The 25064-nt window shown below is 51.1% G+C and overlaps 1 protein-coding gene across 6 annotated transcripts in view; it reads left to right on the plus strand.

The window, feature by feature from the left end:
• The window catches only part of NRP2 (neuropilin 2), an 89677-nt gene extending 74546 nt beyond the window's left edge, over window positions 1-15131 (plus strand). For 2 of the 6 annotated variants that reach the window (XM_063340490.1, XM_063340491.1), the window contains exons 16-17: window positions 10937-11005; window positions 11630-15131. In XM_063340490.1, coding sequence (XP_063196560.1) covers window positions 10937-11005; window positions 11630-11934 — 374 coding nt within the window. In that variant the 3' untranslated portion in view covers window positions 11935-15131. Of the gene's footprint in view, window positions 1-804; window positions 4296-10936; window positions 11006-11629 lie in introns of those variants that run through there. The other 4 variants (XM_063340492.1, XM_063340493.1, XM_063340494.1 and 1 more) reach the window with 3 other exon arrangements.
• Window positions 15132-25064: the final 9933 nt, after the last annotated feature.

A 25064-nucleotide genomic window follows, 5' to 3' on the forward strand; every position in this document is an offset into this window, starting at 1 on the left:
GCAAGAGTAGGAAGGGTTAAGCAGGGCTGGGCTGAGCCTGGGCGCTGCCTGCCCTTGAATTCAAGGGAGGCAGGTGCTCTTCCAGCCCTCCCTAGGTGTGTTTGCTTCATCGGCATGAATTCATAGTCCTGGCTTGCTTAAGCTGCGGAGAGCATGAGTTTCTTATGTGAGTGTTGGGTTGAATTTCACAGCCTGTCCTGTGTAAATAACCATAACCATCCTTTCTCACTTTAATAAGGAAATCTGTAAGTCTGCAAAGGGGGCACCTAGTGAGACCAGATCTGTGGGCAGAGCACTTTCAGACAGAGTTGGTCTTCTCTGCCTTTTCCGTAAGAACAACAAATGTTTCTCCCTGTAATTTCTTTCCCAGTCTCCTGTGGTAACTTCCTTGGCCATCTGAAATTATGCTCTTCCTCCAATTAGGAACGCGATGTGTTTTGTCACTGCTTGACTACATCTGCCATGTGGAGACAAAACCAGGCGGCTGATCTGGAGAAGGCCAAAAAAAAGAAGGGGAAAAAACATTTGTTGATGCCAGAAATAACAGTAATAATAGTGTGCATATGGAATTTGTATTGCGATCCAGGCAGCCTGATTAATTAAAAGGGAAGAAAAAAGGCACTTGAATATACAGGCTCAGCAAACACCAGGCTGTGCTCCCTCCCCCTAGGAGCACACCCCGTAACTGGAGGTGGCCCCGGGACCTCGTGTTACTCCGTGCTGTACTCTTGAAAGCATGTGTGTTTCTTTTTGTGCGTCTGCATGCCTCCCACCTAGCAACCCTGTTCTGTGTCTCCTCCCCAGGGGCAACCCTCCTGCCAGGGACCGAGCCCACAGTGGACACGGTGTCAGTGCAGCCCATCCCAGCCTACTGGTATTACGTTATTGCCGCCGGAGGTGCTGTTGTGGTGCTGGTCTCCGTCGCGCTGGCCCTTGTGCTCCACTATCACCGGTTCCGCTATGCGGCCAAGAAGAGCGATCACTCCATCACCTACAAAACCTCCCACTATGCCAACGGGGCCCCCGTGGCCGTGGAGCCCACCCTAACCATAAAACTAGAGCAAGACCCCAGCTCACGCTGCTGAGAGCCGAACAGGAACGAGAGAGCAAACAAAACACAAAACAGACAGACAGAAACTAAGACTTCAAATACGTTGCCTCAGTTTTGCACTTTTTTCCTTACCTAGCATACGTGTGAACTCTTAGACATCTCCGTCCCTTCTCCGACCCCCCAGCCCTCCCCGAATCTTTTACAAACTCTAAACTAATGCTGCATCTTGGATCGCCAGAAGAGACACACCGCCCCTTCACTTCAGAAGTGAACGCTCCCTTTCGATTACTTTTCGAGGACTCTTGGGGTGTCGGGTGGGGTTTTTTTTGTTTTGTTGTGTTTGTTCGTTTGGGGAGTATTTTTTTGTTGGTAGGTTTGTTTGGGTTTTTTTCTCCTCCCGGTAGGCAACCTGCAAGGAAACTTGAGGGCGAGCCTGGAAGCGTGTGTGTGCAGCTCGTGCGCGTGGTGTGCTGAATCTGTGTATGCAAGTGCATGGGAGCGCGTGCATCTGACTGACTGAATGTATATTTAGAAACAGGCCCTTTTTAATTTGCTTGTTGTTGCTTCTACTTGCACAGGGAATGCTTTTTTTTTTTTTTTTTTTAATTTTCCCCCTTCCTGCCTCCCCTCTGGAAGGTCTGGGACACATTTGTGGTAAATACCCTGATTTGTTTACTTGGGGAAAACAGCGATGCTTTTTTGTTGCCTTATCTAGCTTTGGCTGGGTTTCTTGTTTGATAGCGTTAATGTCTCGGGTGCAAAATGAGAAGAGGAGGCCAGGCTGGACAGTAGGAATGTCCACCTCAGATGGCTAGAAGAATCCAGAGAGGTTCATAGACGTCCAAAAAGTAAGATCTCTCCATCTTATTCTTTCTGCAGCCAACATGACAACACAGCCATTGTTTGGAAGGGGAGGGGGGAGACCCTCCTCTTTCCGCACCCGCAAGTGAATCTATTTAAAGTTGCCTTATATCAGAGAAGCTCATAATGAATGTTTTGTTTGTATCTGTTAAAGCTGGCCTTAGGGTAACACATAGACTTCAGCAGGTCTAAGGTGGATGCTAAATACTGTAGTTTCTTGAGAATTGAAGGGTTATTTATTTTGTAAGTATCCTCCCTCTAGGTGCTGATGGTTTCGCTTTTACACGGGGAAGGGGGAGAGGGCTCCTCCTTGTCTTTCTGCTAGAAATGTTCAAGGGACAAGTATAACTCCCCTTTCTGGGTTTTGAGTTTGGTTTTTTTCTCTGCCCAATTCATAGCTGCTGAATCATAAAAATTGCCAGTTGACGTTTTAGAATGTCAATTAGTTTTGCGTTTGCTAATGTTCTGCTTCTTAAAGCGTCAGTAACATTTAGCAAGCAAAGCCTAGCAGGCGCGTCTGGGGGGCCCAGCTCTTGCTGCTGCTTTAACCGGGGAGGCGAGATGGAGCCTCCAACACGCCTCCGACTGTTGAATGGCCCAGCGTATTGTAGTGGAAATGCCTTATATAAATTACTGAATGATGACATGCAAAAGTGGTTTGAATCGTTAACTCTAATCTGTTTGCAGGCAAAAAAAGTACCTCCAGTGAGCAAGGTTCTCCATCTTGTTTGTGTTCATTTGTGATGAGTGATCAGATTCCCTGCCCCCTCCTAAACTTGCTAGTGCTCCCCACCCCTCCTTTGTCCATGAATATTGCATAAATGAATCGAGGCGAGCAGCCCTGTTAAATTCCCTGCAGTCTTGAGCTACCTTTTGGTCTGGGGAAAAAGTGGAAATGCAAACGGTGCTTGCATGCGTGGTGTTGGCTCCTATGGCAGAGGAGCCCTCTCCCCAGGGGATCTCTGTTGATGGGGGTGTCACTCTGCCCTCCCTCCTTGCCTTTACTCATGCAGCCTGTTTCAGCTCTTCTTGCTGTTTACTCAATAGATTTTAGCAGGACCTCTCAGCTGCAGCAGCCAGTGTCTAAAACGCACAGGGAGTGCAGAAAAAGCCAGGGTGACTTGGCATGGCGAAGACATTAAGGGTGGTGGGTGCTCAGAGCAGCATTCCCCCCGAGGCCTGGCTCCCACAAGCTTTTTCAGAGCGGCAGGGATGTGCCTGTCCCAGCAGAGGTGTAAAGGACCCCAGGAGAGCTCCTGTCACCTTGCAGGAGAGGGGCTTCCAGGGCCGGGGTGCTTTCTCTATGAGCCTCCTTGTTACGCAGCACTTGGTGTTGCGGTGCGTATGGTTTGTAATGTGGAATCCCACACACACCCCACACCCCCCAGCCAGCTGCAAATTAGAACAGATGCGAGATATTGGCATGCGCTTGCTGCATTTTCAGATCAGCCCAAGCCATGTCAGCAGATGATACCATCACGTTTCCAAAGTCAGTTCAATCTCCCTAGGTCAGACGATCCCCTCGCTTCGACCAAGTTCACTCCCATGGACTTTAGCAAGTGCGCATCGGTGTGTCAGAGAGGAGAATGTGGCACCCTGTCTTTCAAACCAAAATCACCAAAGACAAAACAGGTCACTTCAAGATTTTTATTCCCAGTTCTCCCCCGCTCCTCGAGCCCTGACATCCCCAACATTGCCCAGTTGCCTGTGTGTGAAAAATATCTTGTGGAAATTTGAAACTCTTTGAAGATGTATTGTGTGGAATGTAATAAAATGATGATTATTTTTATACAAATATGTGGGGTTTTTCTTCTTTCTTTGCTAACAAGAACACTCAGTTGAAGCAAAGTGGTGTGTTCAGAATTCCATCTTTCCTTTCGGAGCATCAGGGCTCTATCCTTTAGGAAAGTGAAGCCCCCGTTCCTGCTGCAGACCTGGGGCTAAGCCCCAGCTCCCAGCAGCCCAGCTGGTGCGCGCACCCAGCCTCGCTGCACTCGGGATCACGCCATTAATAGCAGCTTTTAGATCCATTACATTTGTACTGGTCTTTAGTGGGAGTTTTGGGCGGCTGGACTGACACTTAAGATTGTTTGGGGATTTTGCTAATATTGCTTAAGTGCTAAATTGCTCGATGTGATTATGCAGAATTTCTCCAGTCGGGGCCCCTGGAGACAGGACATCTGACTTACCAGGGCCCCGGGGGCCGGCTTGGCTGCCAGCTCAGCTGAGCCATGCACTCCTTCCCTGAGCACACCGAAAACTGGGTAAGCCATTACCAAAATTAATAATGAAAAAGGCAATGCATTCCTCTTCTGTAAAATCCTTGCTTGGCCTCTGCGTGTCGGGCTGTGGAGGAGAGGTGCCGCAGCACCGAGGGTTTGGAGAGGTGTGCGTGCCCTGCCTTCCCTCCACCCGAGTTCTCCCAGCTTGTTACAGGGACCTCTGCTACAGCATTTGTCCTTCCCACCTTCTTCAGGTGCACCTTTTGCCCCTTTAGAGGAGCGAGCAGCATCACATTTCACGTGAAATTTATTTTGCTGCCAGTTTGAGAGGTTTTTCTTTCCCTCCTGCATTTATTTTCCTTCTATCGTACTCTTTACCCTGGCATACAGCTCAGCTTTGCAATGAAACTTCCTGGCTTTACTAGGAATTCAGGCCATCAACAAAAAAATAATTCAAATGTGATCCCTCACTTTGGCTGTTCAAACACGAGCAAAGCTGTGGACCCATGCCACTTTTTTTTTTTTTTGCTCCAATTGTACAGCAAAGCCCATACACTTGTAATTTGCATTTTGTACACTTCAGTGACTGTCCAAGCAATATTCAAAACAAATATGCACATGCGAAAAACAGGGAGGGAGAGACTGGCTGATGGCTTCCCAACGAGGAAGAAAAAAATTCTGTTAAGTAAACAGACGAAAAGGGAGGAATCGTTCAGGATTTAATTATTCCGTATGTACACCGCAGCCAGATTGACCAGAGAGTTGGGTGCTGCTCAGTCTGTAGCACATCATAGTGAAGAAAGCAGCTAAAATTAGCACTCTTTGTTTAAAAAAGTAAATACAACTCAGTGTGATTTTGATGCAACCCTCTTTGCAAGTAACCTCAGGCGTATAAGAGCCTGCTTTAAAAAAAAAGGTGGCAGTAGGGGCTCCATATTTCAGCGAGTGGCATTAAGGGTGGAAGCCTGGTGTCTCCTGTGCGCCGCAGGGAGGGTCCCAACATGGCTCCCCTGGTTGTATGTGGGATCACGGTGTCATTTTATCTCCACGGTTGCCGCAGGGAACGTGGGGCTGCTCTCCCCGGGACTGTAAGGGTGAGGCTGGATTTTTCCTGGGCAGGGAGGGGTTCCAATGCCTCTGCTGGGAATGCAAGGGAATGAGGTAGAAACCGGATTGTGTGCAGGGCTGTGTTGGGATTTTTGACCTTCTAGGAAACCTGTGAAAACCTGCTGACTCCATGAGGGCTGCCCCAGCTTACCCCGTGTCAGGGCAGCAGAATTGGGTGCGCAGACACCAGGCAAGGGCCCCAAGGCGAGCTCGGACAGCCTCTTGGCTTTCTGCCACAGCTCCTCCATCAGTGGCTTTGGCGGCTCTTAGCAGCGATTGCAGGCGCGACTGCCAGTTTGAGGAATAGTGTCGTTAGCCATTGCTGCTGTAAAAACAAACAGCAACAACGGGGAGGGCGATAAACATATCAGGATGCCGCAGAGCTGCCGGCTTCTCCCCCGGCTCCGAGCCCTTGCGCTGCTCGTGTGCCGAGGAGCTGCTCGTTTTGGGACTGGTGAGCTCCGGCAGAGAGCACTGAACCCCAACGGTGGCTTCTTGCCTGGGTAGTCCAGTGCTAAGAGCAAGGGAGAGGAAAACCATGCTATATGATGCCACTGTAATGCTGTACATATGCACGCCGCCGCCACCCTTTCCCTGGCCTTTTGTCGGTGACGACAAGAAGTGCAAAAAGCAGGACGCGCCGGGGAAAGCGTCGGGCTGCAACAGGGGACATGGCTGCTGCAGGGAGGGTCTGGCAGGGGCCCCCGTTTTAGGCAGCCGCCTTGGCCACCTGCCGTGCGTGTGGCGAGGGCAGGGTGCCACGCGTGACAGGGCAGCGCCGGGGCTGGAAATAGCTGCCTGCTTGCCTTTGCCTCCACACCGAGCGCCCAGCCCGACTGCACGCCGCCTGAGCGCTTTTGGTGGGGGGGGTCCTCACCTGCCCAGCCACACTTCCCCTGCGAACGGGAAGCCCAAGATGCTGCTTGGTGTCCCCCGGTTTGAAGATGGTGCCGCAGTCGGTGTGCACCGTCACCGGGGCAGTCCCAAGGCAATCTGAGGATAAGGTCTGGGTGTTCCCGCGCTGCGGAGGGCTGCCGGGCCAGGGGAGAGGCTGCTTGTTTGCTTTCTTTTAATGCTCAGCTGTAGCCAAAGCACTGTTTTAATTTGAAATTTGGCAGGGATTTAAGCCTTTTGTAAACTAAAATCATACTCTGTTTCTGGAGGAGCTGGGAAGAGAGAAGTGAGGCAGATTTTCGGCTGGAAATAGAGCAGTGGGGGCTCAGAGGGAGTGTTTCTGCCTGGTGCCTGTGCTGCTTCTTTGGGAAGCGCTTTCCCGTTCACCGGGGGCGGGAGGTGTCGCCCCCCAGCCCCCGGGGCTCCCAGCCAGAGGAGCAGCTCCGCCGCCACCGCTGCCAAACGGAGCGGTGTCAAGGCGAGGCCACGGCGGCTGCTCTGCTATGTCAAAACAAAATGACGTGTGTTGGAGTCACGCTATTGCTGCGGAGAGAAAAGGGCTGGGAATGAGCAAAAGGAGAAAAGTGGGGATTAGGGCGGCGCTGGAGCTCTGCCTCTCTCTGACAAGGCTGGGGAGTGGTAATTTCTGACCCCCTTTTCCTGGGCTTAGCTGGATTTAATGTTTCAGACCCTCATGGGTGCTGTTTGGCAGTAGAGCAGCTGTTGCACCTCTGACACTCCCCTTGCTGGGCGGGATAGCACTGACCGAGATGGATGCTGTAGCAGCAGGAGAGAGGGGTGAGCACGTAGGAGGGCGCTTGCTGTTTTCGGGGATGTGAGCAGCACATGGTTGTTTCCTGCTGTGGAAAGGGCCAGAGGACAGACAGCTACTCCTCTTTTGTACAAGGAGGCACAGCTGCGGATGTTCTTGGGGGGTGAAAGATGTTGGTAGCAGAGCCCACAAGCCACCACCACCTGCTACATCCCTGGTCAGCCCCAGAGCCCGCAGACCCCTGTGGGGAGCACTGGGATGGCAAGAGTGCATCCCAGGCGCCCTCCAGGCCAGGCTGCCCCGTGCCAGAGAGGCTGCAGGTAGGCAACAAAAAGGTCTGGAAATTGCTGCAAGTTTGATTTATCATTTGGGAAAGGCACCTCTTGCCGAGAGGCTCATTTTGCTCACCTAGAATGAGCCCGAGAGCTGCCACGGCCACCATCGGCAAATGCCTGTGTGTAGAGATGCGTGGTGATAGAGCTCTGCCCTGGATTGGAGGAGGCAGCGAGCGCTCGGTGCCCAGGCTTAAGCCAGACAAAGTCAATCTAGAAAGAAATAGCAGTTTTATTCTCAGTGGTAGTCATTTGCCTTGGAGGAATGTGTCTTTAGGCTCCAGCAATTGGGACTGGGTTTCATCTCCAAAGCAATGGCTCTTGTCTTGGTGCAAAGGCCTCTGCCTGCGGCAGTGGGCACTGCTGGTGAGCCCATGCAGGCAGGCTGGCGCTGAGCACGCGTGGTGCCGGGAATTACATGCCGGTCCTTATGATGCAGTGACGGCGGCTTCGCAGAGGTGAACTGCCTTGGGCAGGTTTGGAGAGCTTTCCTGCAAGAAGCACGTGTATGTCTGTGGTAGGCCACCGGAGAACCTTGTCTGCTCTTATGTCCCCCCATCCCCCCTGGCAAAGCGTATTGAGCACATGTCACACAACCCCCTTCCAGTAACCCTCTCCCTGCCCCAATCCCTCCCACCCCTGCTACTATTTTAAAACAGATATACATTAAAGCTCCTTAATCTCTGGAAATACTAATTCTCTCCTGCTCTCCCTCCATGTGAGTTCATACCAACATGGTACTTAAGTCGCTCCTTGTCTTTGATTAGAATCTCATCTTCCTTTTTCAGGTCCCACAAATTAGCCTTTTAGCTGGCAGTGCTCTCAGATCCAACAGATAACAGCCCTTTCTCGGCATCCGGCTGTTCCAACAGCATCACTAACATCATCATCTTTTGGGCACGACCGGCTAGGTACTCACAGCCATTGTTCAGCATACACGCTTTAAAAAGGGCCTTTCACTCAGGAGAAAGCGCTCCTCCTGTTTAAACACAGTTCCCCCTAACTTTCTTGTCTACCCTTCTCCAGTATACATTTTCGCCTTTTAAAATGCAAAGTAAATTGTGCCTGAAAGCTGCCCTTCAAGGAAGCAGCTCTCCACATCACAGGGCGATGCATCTTTTCCCCATTCTGCCCAGCAGCTTGCAGGGCTTTTCTGGGGGCTGCTTTCCAAGGGGATCACTTTGCATGGCCTGCTCCGCTTGTGACAATATTGCTGAGATTTGTCACAAAGGAGCCTAATTGATGACAAATAGCAGGCTAGTCTCTGTGACGGGAAATCATCTCCACTAGGAACTGAACTGAGACCACCAGCTCCAATTCCCACAGACAGCCACACAGCCAGAGCTGATTTTGTTAATGACTTGAGAAACCCCAGTATGGAAAAAGAAACGTTGAGCTGATTTTTTTTCCAAAGGCAGCGTAAAGCCCTGCGTGACAAAATACAATCTGATAGCAATGAAATGGCGTGTGGGGAACAGAAGAATGAGGGCCTACCACAGGCCTGAGGAGGAAGGAGAATGGGTGAGGAGGACGATATCATTTAAGCAGGACTCGGAGTCATATTAGCATGGGGAACTGAGAAAACTGCTAGCAGAGTAAATAGATTTTGGGCTGGGCTTTTTGTATAAATGTTCTCTCTTTTCAAGTTTTCCCAGCGCTCCTTCCTTTCAGGCTGGAAGAACTGGTGTTCTTTTGAAAGTGTTGATTAACCGATACTTTGTTTTTTCTGGCTTTTCCCTCAAGGCCACCCTGGGAAATAAAAAAGCACCAAATTGCTAGCTTATTCTCACACAAAATTTAGAGGAGCTACAACATGGAAAGGCAAAAGACTTCCAACAGCCTTTCCCCGCATATGGGCTCCTTGGGCAGACCATGGTCCAATTTCGACCTTTGCTCATATTCGAGCAACCTATGGTTCCTGTAGGGTGGTGTGGGTGACATGGATGGCAAATTTCACTGCTTGTCTTCTGGCGGAGGACTAGGGAAGCAGACAACTCCGCGTGTGAACTGCTTTGCAAGTTATTTTTCCACATGTTCGGCTCTAAATGTTTGCAAGAGCCCCTCAGGCAGTTCTCCCAGCCCTAAGATGTTGCCATCTGGGCCTGTCAGTTCTGGAAGTGTTGAGAAATCATGTGAACTCGCTGTTAAAGTGGGGATTTACAGAAGATGGTGCGCACCTATGTTTCTTCAACAAGCTACCAGCAGCCTCAAGTCAGCTTAATTACGTGGCTCACTAGACGCAGATCATCGTCAGGAGGGGCAAGTGTTGGGGTTTGTGTGTTCCTGTTGCCACGTTTGCTGAAAATTCAAAGAAATCCTTTAATCCTTTGAGCGCTGAGGTCAAAAGACAATTCTGCCCAAAGAATGCGTATTTGGGAAGGTATCATTAGTACCAGCATGGAGGATCTCTGCAGTCAGGTTGCGTTGGAACAGCGTAGCGTTGGGCAGAGTGCCCTGCTCTGGATGCGAAACCTGAAGTGTCCCTAGCGGGGATTGCCTGATGCCATTGCCTGTGATACCAAAAAATTGGATTTGACAATTCAGGAGGCCTTTTCAAGTCCTAAATCTCCGTGCAAATATGCACAAATATTCTTTTATAAGGTTTTGAATAATTTCTTTGCTTTTCATGGCTTTTTGAGCACAAGTTACATTCTTTGGTTTTGGTCGTTTGTAAGTAACCTTTTTAAACTCTTCTTGCTGTTTTTGCACAAGACGCGGAGTAGCCTTAGTTTTCAAGCACAGCTGTTTCAAGGGTGAGACTTCTACCACTTTCTAGTAGTCCCTGATTTTCTGCATTCCTGATCATTTCAAGGTGCCTTCTCAGTTGAGCACCCCGTTACAGACAGCTTTGGAATATCTAAGCAGATGGAAATGAAAGGGCATTTTCTTTTGAAAAACTGAAAAAGAGCCATGATAACTCTATGTAGAGATAATGCTAGGAAGGCTGCAGAGGAAAATAACTTACTTCTGCTCAGATTACAGCATGTGCATTTGGTTACTGGTGCTTGATCTGTGCTGAACAATAAAAAGAAATGTCACCACTAAAAGGAATTTGGATCAGAGAAATGTTAACATAAATGCCCAGATATGGACACCCATTTGCCGCTCTCCCCATTTCAACCAGCTTTTGCATTAAAACATATAATGATGATACATGACTTCCTCAAATTACTATGAATTCATCTGAAACCCAAAGAGAAACTGGGTCATTGAAGCTCTGTGTCCGGTAAGATGTATGGGAAAAGATGAAAAGTAGAGTGTGCTAAATGGCTCTAGCATTAGTGGCAAGTAATGATAGTCAGTAAGATCCTGTTCAAAGTTGTAACGATAATACCCGTGAGTATGTTAATAGTGAATTATGGCCATTATGCAGGCACCAATGACAATATTTTAATGCTATTCAAGTTATCTGGTTTCTTTGCTTTTCGCTCGCTCTCTTTTCTTCTTAAAAGCTGGTCATTTGGTGGTCATGAAATGTGATGTAGTGGGAAGATCCTGTTCTCTCGAGTGTGCAAGAGTATTCATTGAGTTAGGCCAAAGGAAGAAGACGATGACTTCCTCCTTCCATGAGGAAGAGCCTTGCCGTAGTTTAACTATTTCTTTCTTCTGGCCAGTCTCGTAATCCAGCGACTAGTGGCAATAAAGCTCCTTGAAAGGCCTCTTTAAACAAACAGTGCTTCCCATTTTGTTTTTCTAGTGAACTTCCCAAGAATGGAGGATGACTTTCCGATCTCTGAGCAAGACTTCGAAGACAACGATGATCCAGGTTGGTACTGAAATGCCACATGGGCAATTTATCTGGGGGAGCTTGTGTTTCGGTATCAGATGCTACAATCACTCACGAACCTCAGCTTTAATGGAAGTTCCGAGTTAGAACATGCTTGAAAACTGAGCTGCTCAAGTGGTGCCTTAGTGCCTGGACAAAGATATTAGTTTTCTTTTCTTGTTTTCCTCTTTAAACAGCTAGCAAGCTTGCAAAGTCAATATATTGTATTTGTGTTAGGACAAGTGGAACTGATCTTTCAAGCATTAATTGCTGCTTGCGTGGCATTTTGACTTGTAAATGGAGAAAATTAAGTCTGGGAGCTGTGACAGATTGTTTCCATAGTTTTGAACCTAGTGGCACCTGAAGGGCCAGAGTTTCAGTGGGTGTAAAGCGCTAGCATGCTGTTTACATCGCCTGAGATGTAAAAGTTAATTAGGGTGACTAACTTTCTTGGTAGTTTGGTGCTTTGCATGACTTCTAGACCTGGGTTAGCAAACCCTGCTGAGATATACCCATGGAGGAGCTTATACTCTTGTAAGGCCATCACAACTCCAAGTGAGAAATGCATAAAGGTTGGGGAAAAGCAAAGTGATCCCTGGATAATAAGTGCCCATTCCACTGCAGATTACTTTGGATCGGATAGGAACGACACACTGTTCTCTACTAACTCTCCAGGAACCCCGAAGCTGGACAAAGAAAAAAGCTGGCTCTACACCCTGGATCCCATCCTGGTGACCATCATAGCAATGAGCTCCCTTGGCGTCCTCCTCGGGGCCATCTGTGCCGGTCTGCTCCTCTACTGCACATGCTCGTACGCTGGGCTGTCCTCACGGAGCTCCACCACGCTGGAGAACTACAACTTCGAGCTGTACGATGGCATCAAGCACAAGGTCAAGATGAACCACCAGAAGTGCTGTTCGGAGGCCTGACGGGTGCCCTGGGGATCACCCTTGGCATTGTGCCCAGTGAGGTGGGCTGGCGGGGGGTTACTTTTTTTGCTGTTTTCTATGGGAACTGAATGCCATAACAGGGAACGAGGGGCGCGGGAGGAGCGAGGGGAGGCGCTGCTCCTGCCGCCAGGTCCCGCCGGCGGATCGCACTCCGCCGGGACCGAGCAGGCGTTCCCGCAAACCAGACTGTGCCGGGCAAGGGGGGATTGAGACCCTTGTTTGTTGGTTCATCTTCATTTTCTGCTGATGTGAGTGGCTGGGACGTGATGAGGGAGACTGGTTTACCTTTTGGATGTGAGAAACTAAATGCTGACCTTAATTTCCCACCTCCTTTCTCTGGGGAGTTGCTGAGAAGTCTGAGGGATTTCTTTAGCCACCCTGTCTTTGGAAATAACACACACAGACCCTGTCCATTTTAGACCCCGTCCAGATACCGCTTTGGCTGTAGGGAGTTGTGCACTTCACACTAAGTCCAGGAAGCTGCAGTTTCCAGTCCTGAAAATGGAAGCATGTTGTTACCTTCAACTTTCCTTCTCCTGGTAGGAGGGAAAGGTGGGATACTGGGTTTAGTGTCGATGGTAACAGCAGCGCTTTCTGAAGTCATTAAGAAATAAAAGAGAAAGGAAACCCTATGTGTAGAAGCGCCTCTTTGAGAGAAGCTGAAGAGCCTTAAAGTGATTTGTGAATAAGAGCCATTTATTAAATCCAGATCTTGGATTGCAACAGCTGAGGCCTCCATCAGGAAGGCCTTTCTTTGAATCTCCCACCCCTCTTGATCCTGCCCTTTTTCTTTTTTTTTTTTTTTTTTTTTGCTATAATGAGAAAATTGCAGCAAACAAAAGATAGAGCCAGTCAGCTCCTGGCACTCGGGCGACAGCTTTGGGAAGGGGGACTCTCCGAAGTGCCAGGGAGGGAAAATGAACAGGGAAGGAGGCTGGAGGGGTGCCTGCAGCCCCGGGAGCCCGGCCGTGACACCCACTGGCCCCCTTCGCCTTGGCGGTGCTCCCCTTCTCCTTGGAGCTGGTGGGCATGAGCTGGCGCCGTCAGCGCCGATGGACCAAATGGCTGCCGTCGCATCCCCTTCGGAGCAAAGCTGCGCTGCTCCTGATCAGTAGCAAAAACCCGAAGTTTTATTTATGAGCTGTGTTTTGTTTTACTTTGAACAAGTGCCTTAGAAGTATTTTTCCTCCATCTGATGATCAGTGCTGTGTCAAACAAGTGAGGCCTTCATCCTTCCCCTGGCAAAACGCTCTTCTTCACCGCTCTCTACTGGGGAGAGCCCGGCTGAAGAAGTCTGGTCCTTCTACTTTCAAGTGGTCTGGCTACATTGTCTGGCAGCTGATACCTCTCCACTTACCACTGTGCCGTGGGAGAGGAATGTTATGAAAACAATTTAATGGAGAAAAAAAGAGTTCAAGTGCTCGGCCCCAAACCAATGCCTTCATTTCCAATTCAGTACAGACAGATCGCCCCTATCAGCTTGCACACATACAAGTGAGAAACCTTTCCAGCATGTTTGGTTTGCTTTTCCAGGAGCTCTTTGGAAATACCTGACATATCCTGATTTCACATTTTGCCTAGCAAATAGTTTGGGTTGGGGATGGATTTTTTTTTGCTCGCTAACCGCGGAGCGCTGAAGGTGTGATGTGCTGCGAAGCTCAGTTTGCGCAGCCCCTGCAAACACATCCTGCAGGAGGGAGGCCAGGTGTTCGCGGAGATGAGCAACATCTGGAGAGGAGATGAGCACGGACAGTGCCACAGCTGCTCCTCGCTGCGGTGGGAATAGGAACATTTGTGTAGTATTTCACGAAAAGCTCCAACAGACAGTAAGTTTCTTTTTTTAAAAAAAAAAAAAGACTTCTCCACTGTAAGAAAGACACATGTGTTACCAGGGAAGCAGATACCAGCAGCTGTGTCATCAAAACATCCACGGTTCGTACACGCACACGCAGAGACGCGCGCACACAAAGGCCTTCATTTTTTTTTTCATTCACACTGTGCGTCCCACAGAAACGGCAGTAAACGTATCTCAGATTCTCCTTTCAAATCACCTTATTTCTTTTGGCATTCTTGGTGGACAAATTCCACAGGGGTGTTATTTAACTGTGTAAAAGAAACAGAGGCAGCAAGAGGAAATGTACCAGACCATTTCAAAGCTGGATTGCTGCTGCTCGATGATTCTATCCCCTTTAAACCACAGGTGAGGGGAAGGATGAATGGAAAAGGACCGTACAGTAGAAAAGTCGACTTAGGCGAACAATAGGTGAAAATATATAATTAAAAAGGTGATGTTATGGTGTCTAGTAGGCGTACAGAGAGAAGAGTTCGTATATACATATATTCAGAAATTGTGTGTTTGCACACGCACGTGAATTCTCTGTATGTATCGTGTATGTGACTTATTCCGTGGGACTGACTCGTGTTACTATATCTCTTGATCTGGGGCAGGAGAGTACTGCTGATCTTGGCACTAACTTGGCACGGGCCCAGCGAAGCGTCCGCCCCTGCGTGTCCCGCTCGCCCCTTCCAGATGGGGCAGGGCCCGCACGGCTGCGCTTGCCGGGCAGGAGCAAGGCCAATAATGCTGCAAAGCCGATACCTCACTTACCTCTGCTGGGTGCTTTACTGTTCTTCTACAGAAAACTGTGTTTGATTGTAACTTCAACAGGGAAAAAGAAAAAAAAAAAAAAAAGTAGTCAGTGCATTCAATTCATTACATCCTCCTCTGCGAATAGATTAGATTTGACGATCGCAATTCCCTCTGTGAAATTCAGAAAAGAGAAAAGAAAAAAAAAAAAGAAATCAGTATTAATGCCTTTGCTGAAACGGGCTCTTGCCTCCACACCCTTCCCGTGGCGAGGATGTGTTGCTAACGGGCGGGCGGGAGTGCTGGGTGATTTCATTTTGTGGGAAGGTGCCGGGGGTGAGCATGGGAATTAAACCATTAAGAAATTATATGCAGAAATGGAACTTCTCCAAGGTTTGCAGTTCAAGGTATTTGACCATTCACTGGCTGAGCCAGGACTTATGGACTTAAAGAGCTTTTACTGTGATTCTTCAGTGTAAAAAAACAAACAAACAAAAAAAACAAAAAAAAAAAAAATCAAACTGTGTTTATATGATTTGTATAAAAACCTTTTAAAATTACTATTTAATAAACATTATGGTAGAGATTATGTTTCAGTGGCTTTTTATTTATGAAAGAGCAACAACAAGAAAACTGAACTGAGAGGATTATGGGCAGCCAGAAACCTCCAGGGAAACCGAGGCACGGCTGGAGGTGTGCAGGGCTGTGCCCACTGCCCTCCCTTGCTACAGGCCACCCATCCCCCTGGGGAGGTCACCCCAAGCTGCCTGTCACCCCGCGGTGACGTAGGGCTGTAATGCAGACCCTGTGCACACACGCATCCTCCCGCTCGGACACGGCCTCTCCTCCCGGAGCCCGGGACGGCTGGAGGCTGCTCTGGCCCAGGAGCAGCAGCCGAGCACAAACCCAGAAGTGGACACGGGTCCCTTCCTGCCGCTCTGCGCTGCTGCCGAGCGCTGTCAGCCATCCTGGAGAGGAGTGCAGTTCTAGGCTAAGAAAAACATCATTTAGGACGAAAAAAGCTCAGAAAGGTGTACTCAAGGCTTTGAAGTGCAACCACATAGCATGGTAACAGCCAGCCAGGGATGGGATGAGGGTTGGGGGCACACCATGGAGACACCTTGGCTGCAGGCAGTGCTGGGGGTGACTCAGAGCACGGTGGCACAGGCACCATGCAGGGAGCTGCCTGCGCCCTCTCTGCCTCCTTCCAGCCAGCTTCGGGGGCACGCAGGGGGACAGACTGTCCCAGCTCCGCCACCTCGCCAGGGAGCAGGTGCTGGGAGCAAGCATGCCCCTGCCCCGGTCCCATGGCCCCGTGATGGTGACCGGGACGGCATGGTCCTCTGCGATTTGGCTTCAGCCCCACCTTGGTTGTCACCAGAGGTGTCCGGCAGCAGGGACTCCTGACAAATCCCAAAGCCAAGCCTGGCCCACACGCGTGTCTTCTCCACCTTCTCTCCACTCTGTCCCACCACCCTGATGGTGGCCCTGGCCCAGGGGAGCCTCGTGTCTTGCAGGAGTCCCAGGACCCTGCCACTCGCCCTGCACCGGCCGGCCAGGAGCCTGCGGCGCGGGCTGCAGGGAGCTGGCTGGAGAAGCAGTGGGGCTGAACCTCAGTGTGGAAACTCTTGTTTATTTATGGGTGACAAACAAGACAATCTGACAAACACGAGCCAATCCATCAAGCCCTGGGCACCTCCAGAGCAAATGAAATTTTGCTGCTGTCTCCTTACCTCCAACATGGTGGCCCCCTCCCAAAGCGCGCGTGTGTTAAGAGGGTCTTTAAGCGATGAAGGGCAGCTGGCAGCTTAGATGAAGATGACAGTGTAGCTGGAACCTTGACAGCTCTTACCTCACCCAGGAATAAAGAACTGATGTGCAGATTGATACCTGGGGGAGAGGCTGTCAGCGAGCAGGACGGAGACGGCAGATAAGCGACTCAATCAGTGTCAGACCTGTCCTGCCGTAACACCGCCGGTAAATCACTGCGGTTAAAGAGGCGCCTCCGCTAAAGCAAGGTGCAGAAAGCAGGTAATAGAAAAACGGGCGGCGAAGCAGCTGTGTGCACTGGCTGGGTTAAAAGCCTGATAGCTGGGCTGCAGCTGCCGCCTGGGCATGAAGGGGAGGCAGGCGCCCACTTCAGGAGACTGAAATCTTTAGGGCTCTTTTTAGCACAAGCTGTGATTGCATTTGGGTGGGCTGGTCTGTGGCTGGCAGCATGGGGTGGGACCCGGGGGGGCCCGTTTCCCTGCTGCATTTGCCCTGGTGGTACCCGCCACCAGCGGAGGCTGGAGCGTGGGGGGGGCCACGGGGCTGTTCCATGTGGCACAAGAGCAATCAGTGGCTGAGCGGGCTAATGAAATCGATCTCACCATTCTCAGGCTGCTTCAAGATGGGGATCCAGCCGCTCCAGCACGTCCTCGAGAGCTGATTGCAATCGTGCTCGCACCCTTGCTGTCTCTCTCTCGCCCCTTCTTCTTTGAAATATTCTTTTGCTTTCTGGTTTAATGGGAAAATCTTTTCAAATAATGACTTGCTCTCTGGACAGCTGGGGGCTTGGCAGTGAGAGGGAGCCATGGGCTGAGCTAATGAGTGGATTCGTAATTAATTAATTGCAGGCAGGTGCAAGTGGAGCCTCCCGTCGCCTCTCTCTCCGTCTCTCTCTGAAGAGCTCCTCCATCTCCTGGAGCCTGGCGCTATCCTCAACCGTCCAAGGGGACTGAGCGAAACCTAGTGCCGGCTTTGCCGTGGGCAGTGACTTTGGCAGGCAGGATGGAGGGTGGTGCTCACATCCCCTCCCCACGGGACCCTGCCCGTTGCAGCACCTTGCCTTTACATCTCCACATCTGCCAGGTTCCATATGCTCAGACCATGAAGACTGGCACCTATAAAGGCACCTTCTTCCCCCTGGGCAGCTCCTGCTGCCCCTCCTCGGGGGGAAGTTCGATTGTTGTTTACTGTAGCTTCGCTGAATTAGTTCACACCTTCCAACTCTACAGCCCAGATGCACCAAAACCCCATCTGGACATAAGAGGCGGTGGTGAACCCCCAGGCGTGGACTCCTGTGAGCTGAGTACTGGGGACCCCGCTGCAGCCAGTGCCACTGCTGCTGCATCCAAGCTGTGTCCTTTCAGCCTTATTTTGGCTGCTCCGGTGGGTGCTCAGCAGAGCCCTGTGGCTGTAAACATGGAGGGGACCCCAAGTTTTGTTCTGTCCATAGCAAAATTTGCATTGCATTCTGTATTGTCTTATTGTCTGTATTGTCACTCACACTGGTCAGGTAGCATCACGCTTTCCTATCCTAGCCTGTTACACACAGCGACCCGTTTAACGCAACAAACTCACCACGACGAAAGCAGTTTAATAGGAAAATAACTAATCCATAATGTGTTGAGAGGGAATGACTCCTCTCTAGGCTCCTGTATCATAACTCAGTTGCACCACTAATATCCGAAATGGAAAGCGCTGAATTAAACACTCGGCAGCTCTACCCCCGCCTTGGCCCGGGTGCCAAAAATCAAGGGAAGAAATACAGTGCGGCTTCCTTGTGTTGCTGCGGTGGGTGGAGGGCTCCGGGATGAGCCAGCGTGGGCTGGTGGCTGAGGACTGTTTGCTGCAAAAGACTTTGCTAACATTTCCTTGGTTAAATGTTTACAAATGCAGAGGAAATAGCTGCCCCAGATGTTGCTGATAATTTCCTATCAGGTCCCTCCTGGCATGGTGCAGGGCTGCTTTGTCACCCTTCGGATGAGCTGCCAATCTCATGCTTAATAACGGAGCTGACTGACTTCTTTACAAATGCCATCAAAATTTCTGGCACTGTTTTTGCTCTCCTGGTCTCTCGGGTTTATACCGAGAGTAACTCTGCCCTGGCTTCAAGCCCAGCTTTCTTTGTGGCCCTCGAAGCACGCTCCCAACCGGAGTGGCCTTCAGCCGAGGCACAGGGCAGCTCTTCTCTTGCCCCACCACCTCCCCCATGGGCTGTGTGGGACAACGCAGAGGTGGCCCTGGGCTGTGCTGCCCCTTGGGAAGAGCTTCCCAGAGCTGTCCTTCTCCAGAGCCATCCTGCTCCACTGCACTGGCAAAGGGGGGAAGCTCTTCCAGCAGCATTCAGGGACAGCAGTTGCCAAATGAATTTCAACCTCATATTTTAAGAAGACATTCAATGTGCTTACCAGAGCTGGGGAGCCCTTTACACCGCAGCAATAATCCAGCGCTTGGCCATGAAATCCTCAGCACAGTGTCACATCCATCCCTTTCAGCAGAGAAGTTTTATTAACTTAGGGTGTGAAAAGTTTTGGAGAGCAAAAAGTCTCTCCCTTCGAGAGAAATAAGGATGATTTAAGCAGTCTGGGTGTATTTGAGATGGAGAGCGAGTCCCCCAGCTGACACATCAGAGGGAAAAACTGTAAGCCGAGGCTGCATTTATTAAAGACGGAAGCTGGGGCTGGGTAAAGCCAACCTTTTTAAGCACTCCACGAGAGCATTTTAATAAAAAGCACAACAAGCCCACAACAAATCACGGCTTGGAAGCAAGAAAAAAAAAAGTCAATTCCTGTCAAGTTTTGAAGAATCGTCTGAGCTTAAGGAAAAGCGAATTCCTGCTACACTCCCCTCCCCTGCCCTCCACTCCTGTGCACGGAGCAAAGCCACCCCAAATGCTGCCTGTGACATGCCGCAAATCACACCGGGGTGCGGGGGGGGGGCTCCCGCCAGCCCAGCCCCGGGAAGGCCCACAGAAGGATTGAAGCTTAAAGAAAATGAAATTTATAGTCAGAGCATTAAAATATTAAAGGGCCTTAAAGAACAGCCATGAATCTGATCTGGGGTGGGAGGGGGAAGGCAAGTCTGTCATCAGGCAGAGACAAACGGCTGCAGGACTTGACAACTCATATAAATCTGGCAGAGGAGAAGAAATAAAGCCCAATCAGACCCAAAAAGAAAAAAAAAAAGGTGATGAAAAGATTTTAGGGCATAAAGAGTGAAAAGGAGAGGGAAAGCTAAAGAAGATAAGGAGTTGAAAGCAGAGGATCGATTATAAAAATAGCAGCAGAAGTACAGATGGAGGCAGAGAAGAGAAATTATAAAAAATGGCCAGAAGTTCCCTGGTGGCACAGGTATTTTTGTCAGTCCTGCCCGAGACCCCTTGTTTTTCTTTTCTTGCACAGCAGGAATTCCGTGGGTGGCCTTCAACAACTCAGAGCCTGGGTGGACAGAAGGAGGAGCAGCCCCTGCCACGCAGAGCACCAGCTTCAAACCGCCCGGCGAGGAGGGGTGAGCCCCACACCGTCCCAGTGTCCTCAGCCGCGCTGGAGCACAACGCCTCCCTTTCCAGAGGCCGACCAGCAATCGCCGGGCAAATCCACACATCCTGCTCCCCGTGAGCAGCAGAACCCGCTCCTGAACCAGGGCTCGGCTCCCCCGGGAGTTCCCCAAGAGCCGTGGCCAGTTGCACAACATGGTCAGGCTGCAGATGCTCTGTGGTGCAAGAAGTCAGTGGGATGGACCAGCCCAACCCCACACGCCTTTCGCCCCACGTCACTGGGGACCCTTCCCATGGGGTGTCCCCCGGTGGCAGCCCTGTCCCGCTGAGCCCGGGACGGCTGGGGATCGGCCCCGCAGCGCTGCGGGGGCTGCTGCCATGCAGTGCTGGGGAGAGGCTGCAAATCCAGCCGGGAGCCACAGCCAGGACCTGCCGCAAGCTGGGAAACAGGGTGCAGGGAGGGCTGGATTTATGAAACGCTGTCTGTAAGCCAGCCCTCCCTCCGAAACACTAAACAAAAAAAAACATTCAGATACATTTCAGAGGAAAACACAAAGCATCTGGTTCCCTTCGCTGGTGTACATAGCAAGAGAAAAGTTGGCAGTACATTTGATTACCATAAAAGAGAGAGCTATGCGGAAAAAAGCCACATTAGAGTAACATTGCCCAAAACAAAGTTAAATGTCTGCCTTGTTTTGAACGTGCTCGCGGTGGAAATGTGAGCAAAGGTCAGCCCAAATTAATGAGAACTGCAAATGAATTGGCTGGGCTGGGACTGGCACCCTGCCATCACTTCTCGCCCGGCGATTCTTATTTATCGATTTATTTATTTTCCTGGATGAGGAGACATCCTGCAAACACATAGAAAACCAGTCCTGGTACTTCCTATGGGTGACACGTGCCGTTTGAGCCAGGTTGATGGGGAGCCACAGCATCCTGCTCCTGCACCCATGTAGGGGGCCAGGGGAGCCCAGCCCTCTGCCAGGGGGGCTTCCCTGGGTGCTGGGGTCCCTGCCCAAACACCTCCTGCCCTGTGCCGTGACTGAGCCAAGCGCCACGCTGGGATCACCCATCCTTCACAGCCCGGACAGGGATAAGGACAGGGACAGGCAGGGGAGCCGTGCCGCCTCCCGCCGCAGGCTGCCCCGCAGGAAAATCCCAGTGTCTGGAAGGTGCCACTTCCCTGCCAACACACGGCAGGACAGCTGTGTCGAGGAGGGTGGGATGTGTCTGCTTGGTTTTATGGAGCAAAGGGGGTTTTCTATGGCTCTTTCTGACACACAGGGAGTGATTAACTGCTGAAGCAGCTAAAACTTTGTTTTGGTTTGGTTTAGGGAGAAGGAGGAGGAAGAAAAGCCCAGCCCTGACTCTGGCTTTCCTTCTGGAAAGGAAAAACCATCTCGGCAGCTCTCGCTTTTCTGAATTTCAAATACACAAACACCTCGGTGCCGTCCAAGCAGCTCCTTCCAGCTTCAGCAGCAACACAGGCTGCCGAAGGGCTGGGGGAAACACAGAGGGAAACACGCCAGAGAGGCCAAAGGCAAAGGCAGCAGCTCTCTTAACCCTTCCCTCAGGCACCCCATGGGGCTGTGTGCCCTGGAGGCTCGGGGGTGGGCTCATCCCCTCTGCTTGGGATGGTGAGCCCCAGCCCCGCCAGCTCTGTGAAGCCCAGATGCAGGCAAAGTACCAGCAAGGAGCATCCTCATCTGGGCATGGCACCGTTACGGAGCGAGTCACAGAGTCCCACTTGGACGTTATTTCAAAAATAGTCCCCCTTTTTTTTTTTTTCAAAGGAAGATGTCAGACTTTGAGATTAGAGACAGTGTGAGCCTCAATTTAAGGGGGAGAACTGGGTAAGAACAGGCCCCTTTAAGCACACTTTCTCAGGCAGTTTCAGGTCCCAGCCACAGCCCAGCCGCGCTATCAGCGTTGCCCCAGCCGGGGCCGCAGGCAGGCGCGGGGCCCTGGGCGCACACCAGATTAATTAGCTCCGCTGACCGCCATCAAACAGCCAGGTCCACGCTGCCGATGCAATCTCCAAAGCTCATTAAAACAGAGTACTGACACATGTGGGAACGAGTCAGTGTAATGCTTTGGGTGTCATGATAAAACCATTAAAATAGCAATCTGCAGTCCCCAGCAGGCCGGGCTGCTCAGCGATGCCAGACCGTGGCACATGAGGAGGGGGCTATAATGTGACCTGCAGCCAAGCTCCTCTAAACCAGGATCAATTTCAAGGGCTAAACAGGACGGTGAGGCTGGGTCAAACGGTGGAGGGTTTGGCAGGTGATTTGGGAGGACGGAAAAGGCTGCCGTATCTAGTATGTCTGGATATTCATGGTGTCACAAACAGGACTTCGCTCAATGACTTAAAAAATGAACACCTCTGCCTGAGGTTATCAGCCTCAGGATAATGACAAGGTTGTGAACGCAGCGATGTTGCTGGAATTGAAGAGATTCAGCATCCTGACTCAGGAATAAGTGATGATGATTCCCCCAGATACTGAAGATGAAGGGGAGATAATGCTGATGAAGCGCAGGGACAGATTGACAGTGCAGCCACAGTGACTCATTGCAGCTGCCCGGGTGACTTGGCAGGCTAGGAAAATATTTGTACAAGTTTTAACAAGCCCTGTCGGCGTTCCTCCTGATGCCTGAGAGATGCCCTGACAAATTTGGATGGCAGTGGCAGGGTGCCGGGCTCCTCCAGCCAGGCGAGCAGGGCGCAGAAGTCTCCTCTGGGCATGCAGGGATTTTCACATCCTAAAAAAACCTCTGGTCAGGCGACCCAAGCTGCACCTTAAAGCTGTTAAACAAATGCTTCTTTTTCAAATGTGGAGGCTTATTATAAAACACCGCCTCTTGATGCCCCCACCTAGCCTAGGCAGGATACTGTTTGGCTTGGTCTGCAAACACGGACAGTGCTGCCAGCCCCTGTGCCCGCACCAGGCTCGGCATCCTGCACCTCCTCCCTGAGCACAGGTAACTACAGGATTTAATCCACTGCAGGACAAGAGCAGGAGACCCGCTCCTCCCAGCTGCCCCCCTGTCCCACAGTCCCCATGTGGACGGGGCCCTACACGCGTGCAGGGACTTCAGCAGCACAGCCCCAGACACCCACCTGCATCCACATGAGGAAGTTGCAACCTGCTCACGAGCATCTTCACGTGGAGAAGGAGGCTCCCGGAACTTGGTGCATCATTCGCTGTGAAGGAGTGGTGAGGCTGGAGCTGACGTCTGCTGGAGCCACCGCCTAATGTGGGTCAGAAATGTTAGCCAGGGTCTTAAAAGTAAACTCTTGTTTGCACTTCCAGAGGAAAAAAATACACCTAGAAACCATATCTTAAAAAAAGAAGGAAAACATGGAGATAAATACAATTCGTTAGCAAAATAAACTAAATGAATTAAGGCTGGAATTGCGTTTTGGTGGCACTGAGCAGCAAAGCTTTCCCAGGGATGTGCCGCAAGGACCAGAGCCCTGCACGGGCTCTCCCTCCACGGCTGGCGGGGGTGGGTGTGATTAGCTGTGGCAGTGCCAGCCGCGGGCCGAATGAAAAACACCCATGCAAGAAAAGGGAAGGAAAGAGCCGGAGATCTGACCCCCTTCCCAGCTGCCCTCTGTCGAGTGGCTACGGACCCTCTGCAGTGCTAGAACAGCCCAGGTGCTGCCAGGTGTGCAGGCACCCTGCGAGATACTGCACATCTGGCAAACAGGTCAGACAGGTGCCCCCCGCCAGCTCCATGCCCCAAGGCGACATGTGTCAGCCCCTGTGTGGGTTTTTGACAAGCTTCTGGCGCTCCTGCACACCTGGCTCCATGCAGGGTGAACTCGGGGTGTGGGCGCAGAGTGCAGGCTGCCTGCCCAGAGGCATCCCGTGTGCCGTGCTGTGGCAGACACGCAGAGGGAGTGTGACAAATGGCCGTGCAGGTGCGTGGGCTGCTGTTGGCTGTGCCAGGCTTGCACACACGTATCTAATCCGCAGCCTGGCCTTTCCCCTCCCCGCACCACCGCTGCAGGCCCTGCAGCCCCACAGGAGTGCCATTAGCTCACGTCCATGGCAGCAGATCCCTGTGCCGGCCACAATCATAGAATCATAGAATGGTTAGAGTTGGAAGGGATCTTAAAGATCATCTAGGTCCATCCCCCCTGCCCTGGGCAGGGACACCTCCCACTAGACCAGGCTGCTCAAAGCCCCATCCAGCCCGGCCTTGAACACTTCCAGGGATGGGGCATCCACAACTTCCCTGGGCAACCTGTTCCAGTGCCTCACCACCCTCACAGTAAAGAATTTCTTACTAATATCTAATCTAAATCTACCCTCTTTCAGTTTAAAACCGTTACCCCTTGTCCTATCACTCCACTCCCTGAGTCCCTCCCCAGCTTTCCTGTAGGCCCTCTTTAAGTGTTGGAAGGCTGCTATAAGGTCTCCCCGGAACCTTCTCTTCTCCAGGCTGAACCACCTCAACTCTCTCAGCCTGTCCTCATGGGAGAGGTGCTCCAGCCCTCTGATCATCTTTGTGGCCCTCCTCTGGACTCGCTCCAACAGGTCCATGCCGTTCTTCTGTTGGGGGCTCCAATCCCTCAGCCCCGCTGAGACAGGCAGCTCGCCATGAGGCTTCCCTGCTTCCCCCACCAGTCTGTGCCCAGTTTTCCTGACTGGTTCTTGCAAGACCCCCATGCTCCAAGCTCAGAGGGCACTGGCGAGGCAGGATGCCGTCTTTATAATGCTCCTTTGTTGCTCTGCTTTACAGTGGAAATTAATTTAGGAAAAAAAAAAAGAAAAGCCTTATTTAAAAAAAAAAACCAACCTCACCCCTTTCTCTCCTCCTCCGCCCTCCCCAAGCAGTGATGGGGGATAATGAACTGCTGGGACTGTCATCCAAAGAGCGCTTAATGACAGTATTCGCTCTGTGTGTGTGTAGCATTGGCTGTTCTCAGAGCTCTCATTATGAATAGTTTTCAAGCTGTTTTGACTATTATCTGTTACAAAGAGGAACTCACTGTTAGCTGCCTATTTCCATCACTGAAGCTGGCCAATGTAATCCTCACGGAGCTGTGACACCACGGCCGAAAGCTGACACTCCCGCGCTCTCACCCCCGCCTGTATGGCAGCAGAGAAAGGCCAGGCTCTCCTTCCCTGTCCCTTGCGTCCTCCTCACTGCCAGGCATCTTTTTCAGGCTCGTGCTCCAGTTTTGCAGGTGATGCTTCTCCAAACTGGCCGGCTGCAGCGTCCCGACTCACATTCTCCCGGTGCTGG

This window comes from Chroicocephalus ridibundus, chromosome 7 (genome assembly GCF_963924245.1).
Source record: "Chroicocephalus ridibundus chromosome 7, bChrRid1.1, whole genome shotgun sequence".
Classification (NCBI taxonomy): Eukaryota; Metazoa; Chordata; class Aves; order Charadriiformes; family Laridae; genus Chroicocephalus; species Chroicocephalus ridibundus.